The sequence below is a fragment of the Equus asinus genome, chromosome 21, assembly GCF_041296235.1.
Source record: "Equus asinus isolate D_3611 breed Donkey chromosome 21, EquAss-T2T_v2, whole genome shotgun sequence".
NCBI classification, from domain to species: Eukaryota; Metazoa; Chordata; class Mammalia; order Perissodactyla; family Equidae; genus Equus; species Equus asinus.
In genome coordinates, this window is record NC_091810.1 from 78,816,625 (window position 1) to 78,840,782 (window position 24,158).

Below are 24,158 nucleotides of genomic sequence, written 5' to 3' on the forward strand. Positions count from 1 at the left end.
GAGCAGGAAATGCTCCATTCAGGTACTTGGCTTTTGAAGATAACATCCTCTTCTAGCTGGTTCCATCCTGTAGATGGAGTGGCTCAGCATCCCCAGGTCTCTTGCCCTCTTTTGTGCAATTATATCAGCCATTTCCTTCTGACCCATCATTGGCATCCCACCTTCTGTCTTTCAAATGTCACCTCCTCTTCAGGAAAACCTTTGACCTCTCAGATCCACAAGCCACTGGCCCTCCTCTAAATTCTTCTGGCTTATAGCAAAGTGTCTCAAATTTCAAAATGCACCTGAATCACGGTTGGTCTTGTTGAAATGCAGATTCTGATTTGGTTGTTCTGGGGTGGGGCCTGGGATCCTGCATTTCTAACAAGCTCCCTGATGATTCTGATGCTGCTGGTCCGGGACCACACTCTGATTAATAATGGACAGAAATTGGGCCTCTTGAAAGCAGCAGTTCATCTTCAGATGAAGGAAGACCAGGAAAAGCCATGATGAACAGACCTTCTTATAATCGCTTTAGGAAAAAGAACACTTAATGGGAACGGAAGGAAAGGAGGAGCAACCTGAGGGAAGGCTTTCTTGTTCACCCCAGGAGGAGGATGAAGAGAGGAGGCCAGGCAGAGCAGAGGCAAATTTAATCATATTCGCAGACACAAGAGTGAGGCAGGGTTAATGATATTCACAGAACAAAGGAGGGAGAAAACAGGAAGCTGAACACTTTGCAGAGAGAATGAAGGGTTTTAAATATCTCAGAGAAAGGCATCATTGAGCTGAAAAAGATGAAATAAAATATAAGAAGGAAATTGGATTAATCATATGCAAGAGACTAAAGAAAAACATGATAAAGAAGGAGAAAAGGAAGGAGGAGGAAAATGTTCGTGTCTGTGCCCATATGCAGATGTTTATGATTTCATTTCTTCCTGATCTCACTGGGGCTCTGTTCTCTATTCCTTCTTCCCTCTCTCTTGCCAGCTGAAGAAAAACATTTTATTTTTCAAAATCAATTGTAGGAGATGGAATCAGAGTTAGGGGAGAGAATGGGCTGGCTATGTTACCTCTTAAACATGTTACAGAAATTCTCTGAGGCATTTAGGAGAGTGGCTTGTTTTTTTTTTCAGACCCTGACTGACAGGGTCTTTTATTTTGGCAGGGATTTTCTGCTTGGCTGGATTTGGGCTTGGAAATCTTGAAGCATAGTTGAATGTGGAATCATGCTAGGCACTGTTTCTTTAAAGGATCGTAGCTTAAAAACAACTAGATACATAAGACACATGATAAGCCCAGTCTTTCTTTTATCCTGTGGGTATATAGTTGTGATGATGCCAAAATTGGGTTTCTGTGAAAAGTGCATAGCAGATCAGGTCTCCACACATGAAATGGTAATGGAGATCAAAGATTAGATCAAGTCCTTCTCTTTCTAAGAGAAGCAATTATAACAATTCTATCTGTTCTCTTCAGAGAGAACCTCAGCAAATCAAAGTCAGTTGAGAGCCCAAATAGTTATTTTCAACTATTTTCTGAAGTCCATGTAAAAACACACATCACACAGTCTCTGTTCTCTGTTCTTAAAGTTGTCTGTGTGCTGTCAGTGACCCTTTGAAACCTGGAACCAATTTCATCCCTGCAACAATTATTATACAGTGCAAAAAGTGGACTTCTTAAAAATATGTTGTGACTATGTTTTCATGAATGCCGCACCACAGTGTAGTATGGCTTTGTTTTACTTATTTAATGTTAGTTTGAAGTTTCCTTTCTATTTTTAATAAGAAGACATTCTTGTAGCAGTTCTCCGTGAAAGCTATTTATCAAGGAAAATCGGTCAACTCAGCTTTAGCTCTAGGTTGCAAACACACACACACAAACTGAAAAAAAGGCTAAATGACTTATTGAAATACCTATTGATATATTTGAGAAGTTTACCTCTTATTTTTTTGAAGTGTGAATTCTTTCATGTGGCCTCTTAGATCCCTTTCTTTTAGCAAATTGGAATTCATAGAATCACAGAACTTTTAAAGCTAGAAGAGAACTCGGAAGTCATCCAAGCCAATTCCTCTAGTTTTGTTTTGTTTTTTTTCTTTTGAGGAAGATTAGCCCTGAGCTAACTACTGCCAATCTTCCTCTTTTTGCTGAGGAAGACTGGCCCTGAGCTAACATCCATGGCCATCTTCCTCTACTTTATACGTGAGATGCCTGCCACAGCATGGCTTTTGCCAAGTGGTGCCATGTCCGCACCCGGGATCTGAACGGCGAACCCCGGGCTGCCAAGAAGCAGAAAGTGCGAACTTAACCGCTGTGCCACCGGGCCGGCCACTGCCTCTAGTTTTAAGATAAGGCAACTGAGCAGGGCTGGACTAGGATGAATAAGCATGATACCCAGGGTACAAAACTGAAGGAGGTATTCGTTCTCACCTGCCAGTCGATCCTGCTCTTGCCTGAGCCTGAAAGTGAGAACCTTCTTCAATTGTGCACCCTGGGCATTCCACCTGCCTCATCCTAGTCCTGGCCCTGAATCTGAGGCCATGGGAGGTTAAATCCTTTGCCCAAGGTCACCTGTCAAGTTGATTCAAGGCTGTTTCTCATATCCCCAGCTGCCTTCCTGAAATTTGAAAATGTTATCATGTTTAAGGGAGAGGATTAGGTAGGCTTTTGTTTCTAAATAGTCTTCTAAACAAGAATATTGGTTCATTTGTGGTAATGCTATTTCCTTCTATCAGCTTCTCATGAATTGTTCATTACCTTTCACAAGGAATTTGATGACCCAACTTCAGAGAACCTGCCTGAGTCTCAGCCTGTTTCTTCCCCGGACCTCAGCACACTTGACTCAAGTGGAGAGGACACCATAGCTGATCTTGGAGATCATGGTATGAGTTTGCGTCAGTATTCAGAAGGGTGCTGTTAGCTGACACATGGGTTGGTGTGGCTGACCTCTGAGAGAAGCCTTGGATGTATGTGACCACCTTCCGTCTTTGCCAGAGCTGGGCTGAGACCAGGGTGAAAAGCAGAGAAGCCATGGGGTTTGTCCTCTTCTCTCTTCTTTGTGTTAGTGAAGGTGAGCTGGAAATGCTCACCAGGTGAGGGACCTCTTCTTCTGCATCAATTAAACAATATTGTCATTAACCTGTCTTTGGAACAGTGTTGGACTGTGAATGCTCTGAAGTATTATTTCCTTCTATGAATGGTTTCCCTGGCCCTTGTAGGGGAGGAAGAACTATTTAGTTTCTATTTCTAGAACAGAACTATTTCTCTTTAGTAAAGGAAGACCCCTTTAGTTTCTTCTGGCTGGTCTAAGAATTAAATTGACATGAAATGAAATAACAGGAGAAAATCAAACAAAGTTTAATAACGTGTATATTTAGGAGGAACCCAGGAAAATTAGTGGCTCACCAAAATGGCTGAAGCTACCACCTTAAAACCATCTTCAGCTGAAGACAAAGGAGAATGTTGGGGGTAGTGGTTTTGGAATTCAAAGGGAAGGAAGACAATTCACATAGAGATGGAAAAGCAAATATTTGGTAAATAAATGTTTGCCATGTTTTGCAGAGACAGTGTGACATGGGAAGGACTTTCATCAAATGGGCCTTGCCAGGTTCCTCCCTGTCTATCGCACCTAGTTCGTATTATACTATAGTTCTCTATGGGACAGCTCCTTCCTGGAACAGGCCTTCTATCTTAAATTCTTTTAGGCAGTTAGGGGGAAGGTCAAAGTTTCTTTCTGAGTCTTTTGTTCTTAAAAATAATCAAGCCAAAGAGATGCATTTTAGGGTGGCAAATTCTGATCCCTCACACCCTCATAAATTTAAAGTAAAGAAATGAAGTCGGACTTTGGAAAACCAATGCTATGGATGTGCAATCATTGCCAGAAAAAAAGTGGGAAAGATACATCATAGCCTAATGGTTAAAAACATGAGTTTTGAAGTAAAAAAGCTAGTTCTATCAGGAAGCCCCAGGCAGCTTAATCTCTCTAGCTCTCAGTTTCCTTATCCATGAAACAAGAATAATACCTCCTTTAATGGTTGTTGTGAAAAGCAAATGAGACTAGGCATGTGATGTGCTTTTAGCTCAGTGCCCAGCACACAGTAAGAGCCAAAGAAAGGGAAGCAGTTTATGACCCTGAGGGGAAGAGTAAGGATGTAGGGGCCTTCTCAGTCTTGTACCACTCTCCCCAGTACCTAGGACAAAGTACCAGGAATGTTGTAGGCACTCAATAAATATTTATTGGATGAATGAGTGGATGAGTAAATGAATGAATAATATGTTAGTCTGGACCTCTGAGAAACAGTTGCCAAGTTGAGACTAAAAGCACAAGGATATCATTGGGGAATGTCTGCCTGAAAGGAACTAGGAAAGGAGCTGGAAAAGGCTGAGAGAACCATCAGACCACGTTTCAAGTCTTATTCCAAGTGAGAAGAGAGAAGGTTCGGGGGATCAGCCAAGACATCAGAAAGTCCTTAAGCAAAGTCAGCCATCAGAGGCCTGCTTTAGCATCCCTGATACACTCCTGCAGTGGCCCGTGGGGTGGTGTAGGAGCCTCCGAGAGAATTCAGGGATGGACAGCTGGGGCCCTTGGCCAATTACACTCTTTGTAGTTGGAGGTCTTCAAGGGGCATCTTCAAGGCTGCACAATGGTATGACAACTCTTTTTTGGCAGTAGTTGAGTTCTCTTTCCAAACTAAGAATGAAAGCAGTGGAACATGGATTGGCTGGTCATCTTAGCCCAAATTTGCATTTGATGTCTTCCTAATAGAGCTGTTAGAGGTTGTGCTGCCTCCTTCAGCTATAAGGAAACTAGCACCCAAAGCTCTTTAGGTTGGCATCTGCCAACTTTTGAAATGGTGTTGTGGAAGCTGTCTAGTAACAGGTGTTATTGACAAACAAATCTTTATATCAGAATTGATTTGCATCTTAGACTCTTTTTAGGTATTTCTTTAATATGTAATTTGTTGTTCTCCAAAGGTAAAATGTGAAAGCATAGAAAGGCCCATGGGCCTTTGTTTCTAAGAATATAAAACTGAGAGTTAGGCCACCGAGTTGCACGTGATATGGATGGCTTGTGCTCTGCTGGAGGGCAGAGCCTTGCTATCTATAGAGAGGAAGCCCCAGGACAGGATATTGAGTGGATGGTCTAGGATCAAGAAGTCTGGGCCCAGCCTCTGGGTTTCACCTGGGAAAAGTACTTGTTACTCATTTCAAAGATGAGACGCCAAAGACATGAAGTAATTTGCTCAAGGACTCTAAAGCTCCTGCTTTCTATTGCAGCAGCCTTTTCATTTCCCCCGAAGTGATTGGGGTTGGAAGTGGTGGGTAGGAGCAATAGATTTGCAAGAAGCAGACAAACATGTCAAGTGAATTGGACCTTCAAAAGGCAGAGAGTCTTTGTGTGTCTCCATGCTAATTTTTGTTAACTGTAGTAGCCAAATTACTCCTAAGCTAGCCCTGACCACAGGTTCCAGCTGCTACCAGGAGACTCAATCTGGTGCCCTCCTCAGGTCTCCCTTTGTCTTTTGTCATGGAGGTTTCAAGATGGTAGACCTCATAGTGATTTACCGGTTAAAGTGGCGATGGGAAAATCTACTCCTTTGACCACCTTGTTCATGCAATAAGGAAACACTACTTACATCTCCATAATAAGCTGTAGAATGCAAAAAACAGTAGTTTTAGTTGGGCCAAATACCTTGGAAAATACACGTTTCCCTTATTTTTTCGTCTCTATAAAGTCATATTTTCTAAATTTGATTCTATCTTGAACATTAAACTGAAAAGGGAGACTTAGAACTATAAAAATGTAACCTTTGGATTGATGATTGGTTAGAACGGTGGGCAACTTACAAGATGATTGTGATCACATAGCTTAATCATGAAATTTTGAGACATCAGACTTTAATCTGTTGATGAACTCTGGAGTGGTTAGTTAGTTTCCGCATTCTCTTTGCCTTTTACCAGATTTGACTCCAAATTTTCAGAGGAAATTTTTATTTGTTTACTTTTTATCTAGCATGTATATGTAAAATAAAATTACACAGTCTTTTTTTAAGCTCCTACACTAAATGTTTAATCAGTCTTTGATGTTGAACTGGAAAATTCCCTTTGGGATGAGGGGAGTTAGTTGCAGAGGAAGAAGACAGGCTAAGACATTATTTACATTTGATATGCATTTAGTTGACTACAGCTGATTTAATCGAGCTGAAGTCATGGATAACCATTATAATCAAATGAGAAAGCACAACTGGAACATTAAGGAAATTATCCTGATTTAACTTCTTTTTTTGTAATGCTGATGATTTCTTCCACATTAATTTTTGTCAGGAACTTCATTGCATTCTAGCCTTATTTTCAGCAACTCATAGCTGAGTTTCAGAATAGCATTTCTTGTGAAGCTGGAATAGCCTGATACTTGTGGATCCTGGGCCCACCCAGAGCATAGCTCTTAACCCAACCTTTCAAATTGCAGAATCTGCACTGGTGTGCACCTTGGTGGCCCACCTAGAGCCTGACCAGTTGTCACCTCTTTATTGCCCTTTCAGCCACTCCTTGAGCAAGTCCTGAGCCCCTTCCCTGTGCTCAGGGAAAGCTCGGACCTTAAGGGGATTGTGCTTTGCTTGCCCGTAGGAAGTCCACATGCCCTTTTCAGTTGTGGGCTGCTCAATGTCCTATAGTGTCATCACTTTCCTTTAAATGTCCAAGTGGAAATAAGGTGATTTGAACTCTGTTATGCAATGATATATTTTTATTGTTTTAATTTAAAAAAAAGAAAACTTTAATTGACTTTGAAATTCCACTTCTAGTTACCTAAGAGAAATGAAAGCATGTCTACTAGAAGATCTATGTACTAGAACATATGTGCACAAATGTTCTTAGCAGTTTTCATAGTAGCAAAAATTAGAAACAAGTCAAGTATCAATCAACAAGTGAAGTATCAATCAACAGGTGGAACTTGTAGTTTACTCATGCAATGTAATTCTGCTTGGCAATGAAAAGAAGCAAACTATCCATACACACAACAATATGGATGAATAGCAAAAGTATTATGCTAGGTGAAAGAAGCCGCAAACAAAAGAGTTCATGATTCTGTTTCCATGAAGTTCTAGAATCAGCAGCACTTACCTATATGGTAGCAATGAGGCCACTGGTTGCCTGGGGGTTGTGGTCTTGGGAATTGACTCCAGAGGGGCACAAGGGAAGCTTTTGTGGTGATGGGAAAGTTCAATATCTTGATTGTGCTGATGGTAACCCAGGATGCATATATTTGTCAAAACTCATTGAACTCCATACTTTAAATGAGTGCATTTTATTGTCTATAAATTATACTTCAATAAAGTTGATAAATAAAAAAAACATTGGTAAGATAGTCAGAAAAAAATGAAAGGAAAAAGAAAACATTATGAGTTATGCCCATCTGTGTGTGTTTTAGCTAATGAATAAACGAGAGAGATTTGAGAGATAGAAAGCAACTGAGAAGATCTCTAGATATTACTTGGGACACAAAGTCCTTCGTCCAGAAAATGATCATGGGGTTTCCTTCTAATGTCAACTGAACAACATTATCTTCCACAAGGAGTGTTAGGGTTTTGGGGTCTTCTCTCAGGAGGAAAGTTGGTTATTTAAAGATGGGGGGCAGAATCCTTAGCTCCTCTCTTCTGTCTTTATAGTTGGAAGGCTCATGTGGAGTGGCAGGGAACCCATACCAGCGGATCTAAAAGGATCTAGTACCAACTAAAGCAGCCTGAACATAATAGAACAAAAAGTAACAGGCCTGACTCCGACACCCAGCCGGAGATAGGGAAGCTGTCGGAGCTGCCCAGCTCATTAAAGAAAGGAGACAAGTGCCCAGGGTCACTTCCATATTCCTAGATGTACCATCACTTCCAGAGCTTTAAATGTCTTAAAGACTTGAAGTGTAGATATAAATTGATGGTTTTGTTTCATGTTTGTCACATGTTCCACTGAGTTACATTGGTGTTTCCACCAGACTCTCATATTTACTCCCAGGAATAAAGGCTCCTGCAGTCACTCCCTAATTTTCTGAGCTGTAGAGGATAATGAGAATGAATCTAATATTAAATGAAGATGTGCTGATTCTCCACGCTGAGGCATATTAAATAATTTAGAGTGTTCCTTGTGCATGACAAGCTGGGTAGGTGCTTCTAACTAAAATTTAAAGATTATATCCAGTTTGAAAAATTAAAGTGGATGCAGAATAACACCTGTCTGACAAGCCACTTCACTGTTGTGTCCTAGGCAGGCATAATAGAAAAAGGAGGAAAATCAGTCCCTGGAACATGAATTATTCACAAAGAAAATCTGGACTCATGGACATCTCAAAATAAGTTTTTTACCTGGGAAAGCACTATGTGATTCCAAAGTCCACCCCTTAGGTAAATATCAATTATACAGTAGTTATTAAACTAAGGGTCCTGCTGGTAGGACAGGGAACATCCTTAAGTGGCCTTGCTTAGCCTGTCGTGATTCAGATTTGGACTGAATCAGTTAAGCAGAAAATTAAATAAACATCAATCATGTCTTTAAGGTAGAATAGAACACAAATATAATAGACTAAAACCTCATATAATGTGTGTTTCTGACGGCATTTTGGACATACCATGGGATGGTTTTCCTTGAATTGAAGAAATTATTTTCCATGCGTGCAGTTTCACAGTTGTACTCAGGGCTCATGCGCCCACCGCCTGGAGAGCATCACTTTGATGCCTGAAGGAAGCTAAGCTGCCTTAGAAAACGAGTACAGCTATGTTGGGTAGTATCTGCTTCTAGTCAAATAACCAGCTTTGTTTTACATGCTAATTTTTTCTTAAAGTGATTGAAATATTTTGCTTTCATGTTTAGGCCAGATTTTAATTTAGACCTTTGTGATAGGCATTTAAATTTGTCCTCTCTGATCTTTGTAAAGGGGCTTTCTGTTTTGTTTGTGGCAGTGAGGGCCACATCAGTATCAGCCACCTCCTAGATTCTCTTGTCAAACCCTTTCATTTTTTGAAGTGAAATAACACATTTCCAGAAAAAAACAAAAAGAAAATCTTTCTGGCAAGAAACTATGGCAGCAGTATCTAATACCTTTTGTCACTCATGACGAACAGCATTTTCTACCAACTTCTCTTTTTCTCTGGCTTCTAAAAAAATTCAAAATAGAAAAATAGGAAACCTTCAAAAAATCCAAAATGATTGTCATGATTCATAGTGGTAGGTCTATGTGTGAGCAGAATAATGAATTTGACTTATTCTAAAGAAGTCAGTTTTCCTGTGTCTGTCTGCAGAAAGTGTGTTTGTGAGGTCGCCAGCATTTGCAGCCCGCCAGTTTCTGAGGTAGCAGCACGGGTTCTTCATAAATTCATCTGATTGTTCTGTGCGTTGGCATCCACATGTAAGAATACCTTTTTGTGAACGTGTGATGTAAATCTGCATGCCCAGCTTCGCAGCTGACCTTGACCGTTCTTTCCCGCTAACCCCTTGAATTGTTTGGGTTTCTGTTTCTGGCCATAGCTCTTTTAAATTATTAATTGGAGTTCTTCTTATATTAAAGATGGCCTGGCTAAGTACCTATTCCTACACGAGTTTAAGATGTCTGCAATCTTTCACTGAATTTTGCGCCTGAGGATTTGGGGTTGTGGCGATCAAAGCGACTTTTCCCTTTTTGTAGCTCAGATTAATTTTCTCTTTTGAATCTAGGAAAAGTGAACAAACTCAACTGCTCCCCCCAGCTTAACTCCACATGGCCTGTTTCCCTGGCTTCAAATAGCTTAGAATTAAATTAACTCCCTTCCTTCCCTCTACCCTCCACCTCCCCACAACCTCATTTTAAGATACAGTAATTCAACAATTTGCATAAGCAGTTGCTTATGAACATATGATCTCTGGTTATATATTTGGCCTCCTTTTGTTTGTGAGATTACATATTTTGAACAAGAGTAACCTTTGTGTGTTCACGGCACCCCGGATGAGAAATTTTAGTGGTATACTCAAGAGGGCTAGAAAGTGACTACTGGTTAGGAAAAAGCAGGTTTTTGGAAAAAAATTGTTTTAAAGTTTCCCTTGGCCCCATTAGGTGTGTGTCATTGATGAAGAGAGTGGGTCAGTGCCCTGACTATGCAAGCATGTTCACAGGCCACCTTCTCACCTGTTCCCAGGAACTCCGTCATTGGTTGAGGCCATCTTAATGGCTTTCCGTATCTCACCTCAGTTTTCAACCACCCTGGAGGCCTTCTGATTATAGCTTATAAGAACCTTCACTATATGAATTAAGTATGATTTGGAATACTTTTATTTGCTGTGGCTTTTGCATTTATGAGAAATATAAAATCACTCAGGCTGGTTAACTCCACTTGTCAAATTATGGTCTTAATGATCTCCGTCTGGGCTTGTTAGTTTAGCACCAGGAAAAATTATCCTGTTTGTCAAGACTGTAGACAGCTCCCAGAATCAAAGCCAAGTCCCTACAGATGTGTGTGTCCTTCTGTTGGTGGTTCGGGGTGCCGCTGTTATACCCCGAAGCAGAACCGGTGGCAAAGTTCTTTCTTTGAAAGATGCTCCTTTGCCAGCCATCTCGAGCCCATAAATTGGCAACTAAAGTTTCCAACTATTTTCTCTAAATACTTTGTAAATGTAAATATATTTTGTGCTAAGGAGCATAATAAGGGCAAGAATATACATTAGTTTTTCCACTGTAGTCTCATTTGGGATTTAGGCCAAACTCAGTAGATTAAAATATAGAACTTGGTAGGCATAACTACAACTTTTGCAATGGAAATATTTAGGTAATGCATGCAGTTATTTTAATGGAACTCTCTGCTTTGGTTTGTAATGAAATCAGGGAGTCTGTCTGATATGTAGGGATTTGTTCTGTACTCTATCTTGGATGCTGTATGTATAAGTGACCTTCTGGTTTTAGACAAGTTGTTCTGAATTCTATTATTTTCTTCTTTATTCAGAATATAAAGAAATTTCAGCAGGGTGCTTCTCCATAGTGTAGATTTCTAAGATAAGGAAAAGTCTGTACTCATTTCAAATGAATGTATGATTTTGCTTCTCTTTGGCCTGAACATGGAATTAGAATATTCCAGATATGATTTTATGTGCATAGTTAAATCACTAGATTCTTACCACAAATCTGTTGAGATAGGCAGGCCATATTTATTTCAAAGAAGGGCATGCCCTAGAAGTGACTTAGTGGCTTATTCAAACAGTATTTTTTGACTACTATATGTTGTCAACAACTATAAAGGGTCTTCAGAAATTTCATGAAATTTATGAGATTTTCCTTTTTTTTTTTTAAAGCAATGCAGCTGCATTTCTTTTTTGTTGATTTATTTCTCTTCTTCTCCCCGAAGCCCCCCGGTACATAGTTGTATATTCTAGTTGTAGGTCCTTCTGGCTCTCCTATGTGGGATGCCACCTCAGCACAGCCTGACGAGCAGTGCCAGGTCCATGCCCAGGGTCCAAACTGGTGAAACCCTGGGCTGCCAAAGCGGAGTGCATGAACTTAACCACTCGGCCAAGGGGCTGGCCCCGAGATTTTCTTAAAGTAAAAATTAATTGGAGCAGATTCTAGTTTGTCCTAATAGTAAAAGAATTCTCCCCTTTTTAAGTAGGAGAGAGAAGTGGGAGTTGTGGTAGGAGGGCCAGTGTCTTGGGTCTGCCTATAGAGTGGGTTATGCCTGTGATGTCATTCATCTTCTCAAGAAGGTGGAAGGTTTGCAATGGCTGGATGTGACTCTCCACTTTGAGGGGCCGAGGCTTAGGCTTGTCCATGCTCAGGAGTGAGCAGATTTTAATAGTCTGAGTCAGGCTACCTCAAACAAAGAGACTGAGGTGGCCACCTGGCTCCTCAAAGTGACTTTACCTGTATCTGTTCTGGGTTCAGACTTTCCATTTGGGCTGCTTATGGAAATCGCTTATGGACTCTCAGAGCCCCTGTTGTGTACATCTCCTTCCAATCTCACGTTCAGTGATATTATGTGGGTAGCTTGACATCAGCTACGGTGAGAGTCTTTACACCAGACACGTTGGCAAATGCTACTAATCAGGGCTTCCCTCTCCCCAAGAGCCAGCTGTTAAACATTTACCAGCACACCACTGGCGAAGCCCCACCCCCAGTGCTGCCAATTCAGTAGGTCTGGGATGGAGCCCAAGAATTTGCATTTCTAACAAGTTCCCTGGCGATGTTGCTGCTGCTGGTTTGAGGAACAAACACTAAGAACAATTTGCCTAGAACAATGCTGTCCAATTTGATAGCCACTAGCCACATGTGGTTATTTAAATTTAAATTTTAATTAAAATTAAATAAAATTTAAAAATCTGTTTCTCAGTCTCATTAGTCACGTTTCAAGTGCTTAAACTAAGACAATGTTATATGTCAATTATAGCTCAATGGAACTGGAAGAGGGGAATGCTTAAGAGTCACATGTGGCTGGTGGCTACCCTATTGGACAGCACACTTCTAGAAACATTTCATCATCACAGAAAGTCCCATTGTGCAGCACTACTTTAGGATAAAATCTTTGCTCCTAATTTTTTTAAAGTTCCACAGGTGATTCTGGCGGGAAGCCTGATTCAATAATCACTACAATTATTAGATTTTGCTTTTATATTTTAACTCTCTAAAAATCTACCTCACACAAAAATTCTATTTTCCTCATTTTCTAGTTCTTGCTTGGGAGGAAGGATCAGTTTGCTGAAATTCTCAAATGCTGATAACTCTTTTTTGTAGATGTGAACACTGAGGTGCAAAGAGGAAAGGATGAAAGAGAGATTGTTGAACTGGGACCCAGCCACATGTACATAACTTTTTCAGTCCACAAAAAGTTAATTTCTCCTAAATAGAAGACAGCTTTCTGCTAAATAGAAGAAATGATGACAGGTGTTGGTCGCAGTGCTATCTCCAGCTTGTATCAGGCCCGGGACGGCCATGCCATTACACCGCCTCAGACTAAACCTACGGCAGCTGGGAGCCCCAGAGATCTTTCAGACTTTATGTAATAATAATTCCCTCCCAACCAGTGAAGGACACCAAGTGCATTTATTGGAAACTAGTTGATCACGTTAATAAATTGAGGTGTTCAAACCAGCAGATACCCAAGACTACAGAAGGAATAGAGTTTAGTTAGAAATGAAGCATAGGGTGAAATAGACAACAGTTGTTAGTGACATCTGTGGAGCAAGTTACCAAAACCTGGGTTAATAAGGGTTACACAGGCAGATAGCGGCCTGAGAGCTGGACCAGGAAAGAGCTGGCCTGGAACGCCATTACGTGTGGTGTGCCTCCTGTGTGTTGTTGGGTAATGGTCTGTTTATTACAGAGCCTGCCTTAGGCCTGCTTTATGAGTCCCATTTCCAAGGTGTTTGTGTGGCCTAAAAAATGTCCATTTATTTTGGTTCCTATGTGACTGAAATTTTATGTTCTTTATAGTGATCAAAAACATAGCCAGTGGGTGTTTCTTTTTCTTCTGAAAGATTTATTATAATTGGCTTTATTTTCTCAAGTGGCAGTTTGCCTCTCTGAGCTTCAGAAGCTGTTGCCTTGTCTGGTTCTGTAGAAATCATTTCAAGACTACTTGCATTTTTTTTTTTCCTGTCTAGCCTTCTTTTTAGGAATTCTGGAATTCTTCCTTTTAGTAATTTTCCACTGCCATTATCCTTGTACCTTCGTAGTACTGTTATATCCTTGTACCTGTGTATCCTAATTGATCTTCCTGCTCATAGGCAATTGCCTTTCGCATACACCCAGCAAAGCTTTCCCTGAACACCACTTTTGTCAACATTCAACCTGCAACAAATATTTATTGGGCACCCATTCTGCTGGTAGCAGGAATACAGAATACCTACAGTAGTAAGCAAGAAAGATCTGGCTCTACTCTTAGGAGCCTACAGTGAAGTTTACCTCAACCCCAAAGCCTTTAATTACTTCCTGGAATGGGTTGAACTGTGGCTCCCAAACAACATATCTACTAGGAAACTCAGACTGTGATCTTATTTGGAATAAAGGTCTTTGCAGATGTAATTAAAGTAAGGATTGTCAGATGAGATCACACTGGATTGCAGTGGGCCCTAAATCCAATGACAAGTCCTTGTAAGAGAAGAGAAGAGAAGAGAAAATAGACACAGAGATACAATGACAAGATGATGTGAAGATGGAGGCAGAGATTGTACTGATGCATCTATAAGCCAAGGAGTACCAAGGATTGCCAACAGCCACCAGAAGCCAGGAAAGACGCATGGAACAGACGCTGCTGTAGATTCTCCAGAAAGATTTGGGACTTCTGACCTCCAGAATGGGGAGAAAATAAATTTCTGTTGTTTTAAGCCACCAAGTTTGTGGTACTTGGTTACAGCAGACCTAGGAAACTAACGCACTTCCTTTACTTCTAAAAACATGAACCTTTTAGCCAGTTTTCAGGTCGTGATCAGGGGAGCAAGTTATATAGTCAGACTACCTGGGTTCAAGTTCTGGATTTGACAGTCACTTACTGTATCATTTGGGTCAAATTGCTTAAACCTCTGTGCCTCAATTTCCTCATCTGTAAGAGGGGAACAATCTCTATGTCATAGCGTAACAAGATCTACGTCATTTATGAAGTGGTATTGACATAGTATTGATATTTATGAGGAATAAATACAATAACATATATAAAGCACTCAGAACAGTTGCTGGAAGGCTTAATAATTATAAAAATTATTTTACTACTGTATTACTAATTTTCGTTGATGTTAAAGCCTTACAGAATACTTCACAGCCAGTCCAGACCAGTGTGTTTTTTCTGACCCCTCAACTCCCATAGCACTGTATGTCTCCTACTTTTAATCACATACTGCCTGATTGTATTTAACTTTAGGCATCAATATATACATCATCAAATATTTACTGAGGACCTACTAAGTTCTAGGTATTCTGTCAACCACTTTGGAAAATGTGTATTAATGCCACCAGGAAATGTAGAATCTGAGGAAATAAGAGGTATATCTACAATAATTTTGAAAGAATGGATATAGTTCCAAAGGGCAAAGAGGACTGGAGAGATTATATCAAGCAGGAATTTTTAGGAGCAAAGTTTAGAGCTTAGCAGGAGCCAGGTAGTGCTATGAGAGGACCAGGCCAAGCAGACCAATCCTTTAGGAAAGAGCTTGAAAAAGGGGTATAGAGGCTATGAGTACTCAATGCTGAGACTTTGAGATAAGTTGATGAAGTGAGCCTGAAATCATACTCTCTTCCCTCCAAAATTTAACATGATCTAAAAATTGCTTTTGTTTTTTGCTGAGAAAGATTTGCCCTGAGCTAACATCCCTTGCCAATCTTCCTCTTTTTGCTTGAGGAAGATTCGCCTTGAGCTAACATCTGTGCCAGTCTTCCTCTATTTTTGTATGTGGGTCACTGCCACGGCGTGACTGCTGACAAATGGTGTAGGTCTGCGCCTAGGAGACGAACCCGTGCCACTAAAGTGGAGCACACCAAACTTAACCACTAGGCCACGGGGCTGGCCCCTAAAAATTGTTTTTTTAAAAAGCAAAAATTAGTAAGTCAGATGGAGAGAGACACTTATCATATGACTTCACTCGTATGTGGACGATAAACAAACAAATAGATACATAGGGAGAGCAGATTGGTGGTTACCGGAGGAGAAGGAGGTAGGCAGAGTGCAAAAGAGGTAAAGGGGAACATGGGTATGGTGACAGACAGAAACTAGACTTTTGGTGATGAACATGATGCAGTCTATACAGAAGCTGAAATATAATGATGTACACCTGAAATTTACATAATGTTATAAACCAATGTGACCTCAATAAAAAAAAAAACCCAAAACTCATAGCAGCAAATAAACAAGGATGGGATATGACCTCAATTATTCATTCACTCAAAAAGCACTCACATGTGCCCAGCATTGTCCTATGCACTGAGGATTCAGGAATGAACAAAGCAGACAAAAATCCCTGCCTTCATAGAGCCTACATTCAACTGGGGGAGAAGAACAGAAGATAAGGTAAATATGTAAAATATATAGTATATTGGAAAGTGATGAGTACTAAAGAGGACAAACAATGCAAGAAGGAGGATAGAAAGCTTCAGGGAGGGGTTGAAATTTTCAATGGACCAAAATAGTGAGTTTGGAATAAAGACTTGAAGAAATTGAATGAGTGAGATGTTGGGTATCTGGGGCAAAATGTTCCAAGTAGAGGAGACATCAAATGCAGACCCCTAAGGCAGTGTGTGCCTGGCATGTTCAAGGAGCAGCAAGGTCAGTGGGCTGGAGTGAGAGGGGTAAGGAGGAGAGCAGTGGGATATGAAGTCAGATTGTAGGGGACATGATCATATAGGGCATTGTAGGGCATGGAAAAAACTTTGACTCTTACTCTGAATAACATGGGGCAGGCATGGCATGAACTGTCACATGTTTTAACAGGATTATTATAACTACTTTGTCGAGAATGTGCTTAGGGTAGGAAAGCCAGAAACAAAGAGACAAGTTATCGCAGTACAGCAGGAAAGAAGCGCTGGTAGCTTGGACCAGCATGGTAGTGGTGGGGTGGTGGTGAGGAATGATTGAATTCTGGATATTATTTTGTAGCTAGAGCTGATGGGATTTCTGACATGATGGAGGTAGAGTTAGAGTGAAAGAGTCGAGTCAAGGATGACACAAAGGTCTTTGGCCTGAGCTCTTGAAAGAACGGACTTGCTACTCATTGAGACTGGAAAGACTGTAGGAGGGTCATTCTGGAAGACAGTTGTAAACATGAGAGGACTCAAGGAATGGAGCACCTTAAGCTCCTTCTCATTAAATAAGCTAATTAAGAATGAAAAGAGAAGATATGCTAAATAGGATAAATGAAGTGCTAGAAGTCAGTAGAATAATGTCTACAAATACGAAGTTAGAGGATAACTAAATAATTTCATATACTGCTAAACTGTCCTCTGAGCAAGAGGTAACAACAGACAGACACTCTCAGGCTCACAGAACTTAGAACGTATAACACCCAGGGGTCCTTATTGAAATAACTACTGATGGTTTGAAGAACAAAATCAAAATTAAGGACTCAGGAATGAAGAAGCTACGGTAAAAAGTTTGGTGGGTGCACTGAATCCCTTAATTCAGGGTTAAATTCCAAGATACTCTATTTTAAAGACTAAAGATCCCTGGGAATTATGATTTCAGAACAAAATATAATTAATATAAAAATTATGAACCTTAACAATATAAGAACAAATTATAGCTAAAATTGAAAGGTAAGGAGAGTCAAATTGGCAAAAGCCTGTTTTGAAGTCCTCATCAGTAAGAGCAGGAAGTCAACCAATATTATCTAAAGTGAAACATAGCTAATAAAGGCGTAGCAACTCCAGCCTCCGCACATATTTTATAATCTTTTTAAAATTTTTATTTTTTTAAACTTTTTTAAAACTTATTTTTATCCTTTTCTTAACTTTTTTTAAAAAAGATTAGCACCTGAGCCAACATCTGTTGCCAGTCTTGTTCTTCTTTTTTTTCTTTTTCTCCCAAAAGCCCCCCAGTACATTGTTGTATATTCTAGTTGTAGGTCCTTCTGGTTATGCTGCATGGGACACCACCCCAGCATGGCCTGATGAGCGGTGCTAGGTCCACTGCCCAGGATCCAAAACGGCTAAACCCTGGGCTGCTGAAGTGGAGTGCACGAACTTAACCACTTGATCATGGAGCCGGCCCCTATTTTTAGTCTTCAAGAGATATTTTAGTACTAAAATCTTTTGCGATAAGGAAATACTTACCTGAAGTTCAACAGTTACTCAATTTCAGTTTTTCACTTGTTAATTTCAAGGAAAATTACATTTACTCCCTAGAAAAAAATACTGTATTGCTTTTCCATTGCTGCTGTAACAATGATCACAAATGTAGTGACTTACACTGTACAAGCTTCTTATCTTACAGTTCTGGAAGTCAGAAGTCCAAGATGGGTCTCACTGGCTAAAATCAAGGTGTTAGCAGGGCTGCATTCTGTCTGGAGGCCCCAGAGGCCTTGCCTTTCCAGTTTCTAGCGGCTGCCTGCATTCCTTGGTTTACGTCTGCCTCTCTCTCTTTTCAAAGCCAGCAATGTCAGGTCAAGTCCTTCTAATGCTGCCATCTCTCTGGTTTTCTCTCTTCTGCCCTCCCTCTTCCACTTTTAAGGACCTTTGTGATTATATTGGGCCCACCCAGATTTAACAGTCATGGGATTAGCAACCTTAATTCCCCTTTGCCATGTAAGGTAACATATTTAAAACTTGTGTGGATTAGGATGTGGATATCTTTGGGAAGCCATTATTCTGCATATCACAAATTTTCTCAATATTGACAAAAATATAACTTTAAAAAAAAGAGTTAGGGAGAGTCTTTTCAACAAGTGTTTCTGGGAAAACTGGATATCCACATGCAAAAGAATGAAGTTGGACCTTTATCTTATCTCATGTACAAAATTAACAAAATGGATCAAAGACTTTTATGTAAGAGCTGAAACTACAAAACTCAGGAAAAAACATAGGGGAAAAGCTTCATGACATTGCATTTGGCAATGATTTCTTGGATGTGACACCAAAAGCATGAGCAGCAAAAGAAAAAATAAATAAATTGGGACTTTATCAAAATTGAAAACTTTTCTCCATCAAAAGGACACTGTCCATGTACTAAAATGGCATCCCATAGAATGGGATAAAATATTTGCAAAGCATGTGTCTGATAATGGATTGATATCCGGAATATATAAAGAACTCTTAAAACTCAACAACAGAAAACCGAGCAGCCAATTAAAAAGTGGGCAAAGGATTTGAATAGACATTTCTCTCAAGGAGATATACAGATATTCTATAGCACATGAAAAGATACTCAACATCACTCACCATTAGGAAGATTCCAATAAAAACCACAACATACCACTTCATACCCATTAGGATAGCTATTATTAAAAAAAGAAACCAATAAAATATAATAAGTATTGGTGAGCAGATGGGGAAATGGAACCATTTGCACTGCTGGTGGAAATGTAAAATGGTGCAGCTACTATGGAAAATAGTATGGTAGTTCCTCAAAAATTAAACATGGAATTACTGTATTATCCAATAGTTCCACTTCTGGGTTTATACCCAAAAGAATTGAAAGCAGTGACTTAGATATTTGTACACCCATGTTCATAGCAGCATTATTCATGATAGCCAAAACATGGAAACAACCCAAATGTCTATCAGTGGATGAATGGATCAACAAAATGTGATATATATATATATATACAATGGCATATTATTCAGCTTTAAAAAGGAAAGAAATCCTGACATACTACAAATTGGACGAACCTTGAAGGCATGCTAAATGAAATAAGCCAGTTACAAAAGAACAAAAATTGTGTAATCCCACTTATGTGAACTGCCTAGAGCAGTCAAATTCAGAGACATAAAGTAGAATGGTGTTTGCTGGGGGCTGAGGGGAGAGGGGAATAAGAAGTTATTGCCGGGGCTGGCCTGGTGGCACAGCCTTTAAGTGCGCGTGTTCCGCTGTGGCGGCCTGGGGTTCGCCAGTTTGGATCCCAGGTGCGGACATGGCACCGCTTGGCATGCCATGCTATGGCAGGCATCCCACATATAAAGTAGAGGAAGAGGGGCATGGATGTTAGCTCAGGGCCAGTCTTCCTTGGCAAAAAGAGGAGGATTGGCAGCAGTTAGCTCAGGGCTAATCTTCCTCAAAAAAAAAAAAGAAGAAGTTATTGCTTAATGGGTACAGAGTTTCAGTTTGGGGAGATTAAAAAGCTCTGGAGATGGATGGTGGTGATGGTTACACAACAGTGTGAATGTGCTTCACGCCACTAAACTGTACACTTAAAAATGGTTAAAATGGTAAGTTTTATGTTATATTTATTTTACCACAATAAAAAAATAGTTAAAGGTGTAAAGATAATTTGGAGCCGGGCTCTGTAGGATCTTGAGTATGTTAGCCTATGGAGTAGAAACTTCTCATGAAAGGATGGGAAGCCGTTGAGAGGTGTTGAGCAGAAGAGTGAAAATAGCAACCTCCATTTGTAGGCCAGGTTCTGTGGAGAACATTCGACACTGGTTACTTCTAAATCCGTACAGTGCTGTAAGGAAGGCATTATTGCCTCCATTTGATTAATTTACTTTTTAACTTTTTATTTTGAAATAGTTTTAGACTTAGAGAAAAGCTGCAAAAAAAGTGCAGTGAGTTTCTGTATACCCTTCACAAGGCTTCCCCTGGTGTTGACATCTTACCTGACCAGAGCACAATAATCAAAACGCAGAAAAGTAACATCAGTGCAATACTGGGAAATAAATACCAATCTTATTTCAATTTTACCAGTTTTCCCCCAACGTCCTTTTTCTGTTCCAAGGTCCAACCAGGATTCCACATTGTATTTAGTTGTTGTGTCCTTAGTCTCTGACATTCCCTCAGGTTTTCCTTGTCTTTCATGACCTTGGCAATTTCCCTGTGTACTGGTCACTTATTTTGTAGCACGTCTCTTATGTGGATTTGTTGATGTTTTCTCAAAGCTGGGTTGAGGTTACTTATTCTGGGAAAGATTACCACAGAAGTGATGCTGTGTCCCTCACAGTGCATCATGTCAGGTGGAGTCCATGATCTTGATATGTCTTATTACTACTGGTGTTAACCTCGATTACTTAAGGTGGTATCTTCCTTGCAGATACCACCATTGTAAACTTACCATTTTTTCTTTTCTAATCGATGAGTATCTTGGGGGAGATAGGTTGAAAATAGCACTCCCATTTTAGATGTGATGACTAAGGTTCAGAGAGGTTAAATGGCTCACACAAAGTCACTCAGCTAGTAAAAGGCAAAGCCAGAATTTGACGTTAGTTTTCCCTGACTCAGAAGTCTACAATCTTCCTATCACCTGTTTTAGGCAGTTGTTCTCAATAATGATGTACCAAAGAGATGAGAAAGCCCAGAGCCGGGGGCCCAGCTATTGCCTAAACCCTAGGCTAGCAATTTTCAACCTTTATGGCCTCAGGACACCTTCCCACGCTCTTAAAAATTATTCAGGACACCAAAGAGCTTTTGTTTATGTGGTTATATCTATAGATATATACTATATCAGAAAGTAAAACTGAGAATTTAAAAAGCAGTCATTTCAAGATAGCAGTAATAAACCTATTACATGTTAACAGAAATAGCATATTTATTATGAAAATTATTTTCTTGTTTTATAAGTGATTATTTATTTCTCCACATATAATTGAAATATATACCAGTTTTATACATCAAATTCCTATTTACATGTTTACTTTACTACTGGACTTGATTCTCTCACTAGATTAGAACATTGTTATTACTGTAGTGTCTTAATATGTTTAAATATTTGGTAGGACATATACCCCTTCATTGCTTTTATTTATTTGTTTGTTATTGATATTTTTGCTACTTTAATTAATTAATTTATTTATTTTGGTGAGGAAGATTAGCTGTGAGCTAACATCTGTTTCCAATCTTCCTCTATTTTGTATGTGGGATGCCACCACAGCATGGCTTGATGATCGGTGTGTAGGTCCCTGCCCAGGATCCTAAGCTTCAAACCCCAGGCTGCTGAAGCAGAGCATGCAAACTCAACTACTACACCACCAGGCCAGCCCCTTACTTTTATTTTTTAAATTTTATTTTATTGTGGTAAGACCAATTGACATGATCTCTACCCTCCTAACAAATTTTTCAGCGTAAAATATAGTATTGGTGATTATAGATACAGTGCTATGCAGCAGATCTCTAGAACCTATTCATCTTGCTTAACTAAAACTTTACACCCATTGATTAGTAATTCCCTATTTCCCCTCCACCCCCAGCCCATGGCAACCACCATTCTGCTCTTTGATTCTGTGAATTTAAGTATTTTAGATATCTCATGTAAGTGGAATCCTACAGTATTTGTCTTCCTGTGACTGGCTTATTTCATTAGCATAATGTCCTCAAGGTTCATCTATGTTGTTGCATATTATGAAATTAACTGTATTTTCCAAAATAAAAAAATTTGTGAGAAGAGTAGCATGTTTTGCATTTTCACAGTTTTAAAAAAGTAACTGGCTTAGCGGAAGGCAGCTGGATTCTCATAAGTGCTTTGCATTTGGATTATTGTGATGTTTCGTGTCGTATAGTGTCTGGATGTATATTCATGAGATGTTGAGAGGGAACGAGGCAAATAACATCTTAGTATTGTTGTGAAAGTAGTTTAGAGTTTGGACTCCCTTGAAAGGCCCTCAGACTCCCGGGGGTCCCTGGATGACTCTTTGAGAACCATTCTTTCAGGTATGAAGTGGGACACTGAAAGTACCAGCGTTAAATATTCCTGGATATCATGAATAATTTCTCCACTTGTACTGCCCTGTTAAACAATTTTTAATAAACTGTAAGAAAGGATAATGAAGCAGCAGGAGCCCCTTTCATGAATAGGGTGCTCTAAGGTAAAACCCTACTCTATTTGAATTTCATGATTGTAAAATCATTAATAAGCAGAAATAATGTTGCCAGTGTTATTGTAATGGTCATAAAAATCTTCAGTCTTACTGAGAAGATGCACTTTTATGCTTTAATCGACATCATTTTATGTGCTAAGTAGGTGGATGTAAGATCTTGAAACTGTTAGAGGGGCCTCCTGTGGGGATAATTGGGTGGTGAAGTATATTCATTTACTTGTATATTTCCCCCAAAGAGTTTGGGAGTTTCTAAATCCATCACCCGAACGCTGGCGTCAGTGTTCGCCAGGCACAGCAGTTTTTCATCACTGAGGAATCCTAAATAAGATGCAAATTGCCTGATAAATTATTTCGTGTTACTCTTTAACTTTTCAGAAAAATAGTCCTAGGAGAGCTGTAGCATCAGCAAATGCAATCAAGGCTTTAGAGCAGGTTGATTTTCAGCTTTTATCGTCATGGAAATAAAACCCTCAGACCTTGGGAGGTATGGTGACAGTAAAATGTGCTCTTTCCCTGATGGCATGGAATTTCAGAGCATACCTGCAGATGGATTGTTCCATGTCAACATTGATAAATTACATGTATAGCTATCTCTATTTTAGTTTCTCTAGTTATATTCTTAAATGAGCATATTCCTATTTTCTTTAGTTTTCTCTTGGGAAGATATAAAATTACTTTTAGTTAATGGCCTGTGAAAAATTAGGTGCATTGACAAAGGCACTTAATGTACTGTTGGAATAAACACAATTCTAGTTTTCTAGATGAATACACAGCAAAAGCACAGATGGATCCAAATTTATATTTCTATATATGTGCCTCTTCCGTGGTCAAGATTTGTTAGATCCTATAGGTTTCCTAGGGGCTTTTCAATAGGATCCTGTTAGTTCAGATACTAAGTCAGAAATACGTAACATTTTCTTACTGTAACACTGATAATTTTCCCCCTCCCCATTGTTTAAAATAATTATTTTCGATTTTATTGAGTGAAGCACCACAATGTATATGCTATTTGCATTGTTAAATTTTTATAAATTTATCTTTTCTAGTTAGATATTTTGGCAATAATTATCATACCATTTTACTTGTGTATTTTTAAATTGAGCTTTACAATTGATTAAATAAGAGAAACCACAACCATTTATAAAATACAAAATGTATCTTCCTCTTTTATTTCTCTAAGAAATTTTCATCCTACTTAGGATCATGCAATTGGATGCATCTTCTCAACTTTGTTTTTTATATGATAAATATAAACCAAGAAGTCTGCGTAGTATAGTGAGAAATCAAGAGGTGCAGCGTGAGAAGATCTGAGGTGGGATCCAACCTTTCCACACTGGCTGTGCGACATCAGACAATTTCCCTAACTTTTGCAAGTCTCAACATTCTCATCCATAAAATGAGTCCTGAGGCTCCATCACGCCACTTGTAAAACCCGACAATTGCCCAAGTCTAAGCAAATGTCATCTTGCCAGAAGTGCTACGCTTGCCTCCAACTAGTCTCTGGCCTCCAACCAGGTCATCTACATGGCTGCCCAAATGGCCTTTTAAAAATGTAAATAAGAGTTTGTCAACGTTTGCTTAAAAATCTCTGATGGCTTTCTGTTGTATCTAGGATACAAAATAGGAAATCTTTCACACGGCCTACAAGGCTCCTGCTTACTTGCCCCCACCACCCCAATCTCACCCAATGGCACGCTCCATCTCACTCCAGTTAGGGTGACGTAACCATCCC

At 39.6% G+C, this 24,158-nt stretch overlaps 1 protein-coding gene across 10 annotated transcripts in view; it reads left to right on the top strand.

Annotated features, from left to right (window-relative positions):
* Positions 1–24,158, top strand: part of NEK11 (NIMA related kinase 11) — a 246,270-nt gene that overhangs the window by 114,096 nt on the left and 108,016 nt on the right. For all 10 annotated transcript variants that reach the window (XR_011496516.1, XM_070493166.1, XM_070493163.1 and 7 more), the window contains one exon: positions 2,744–2,858. Coding sequence is in view for 9 of the 10 variants with exons in the window: in XM_070493166.1 (XP_070349267.1) it covers positions 2,744–2,858 (115 nt within the window). In the remaining variant the exon portion in view is untranslated. The remainder of the gene's footprint in view (positions 1–2,743; positions 2,859–24,158) is intronic.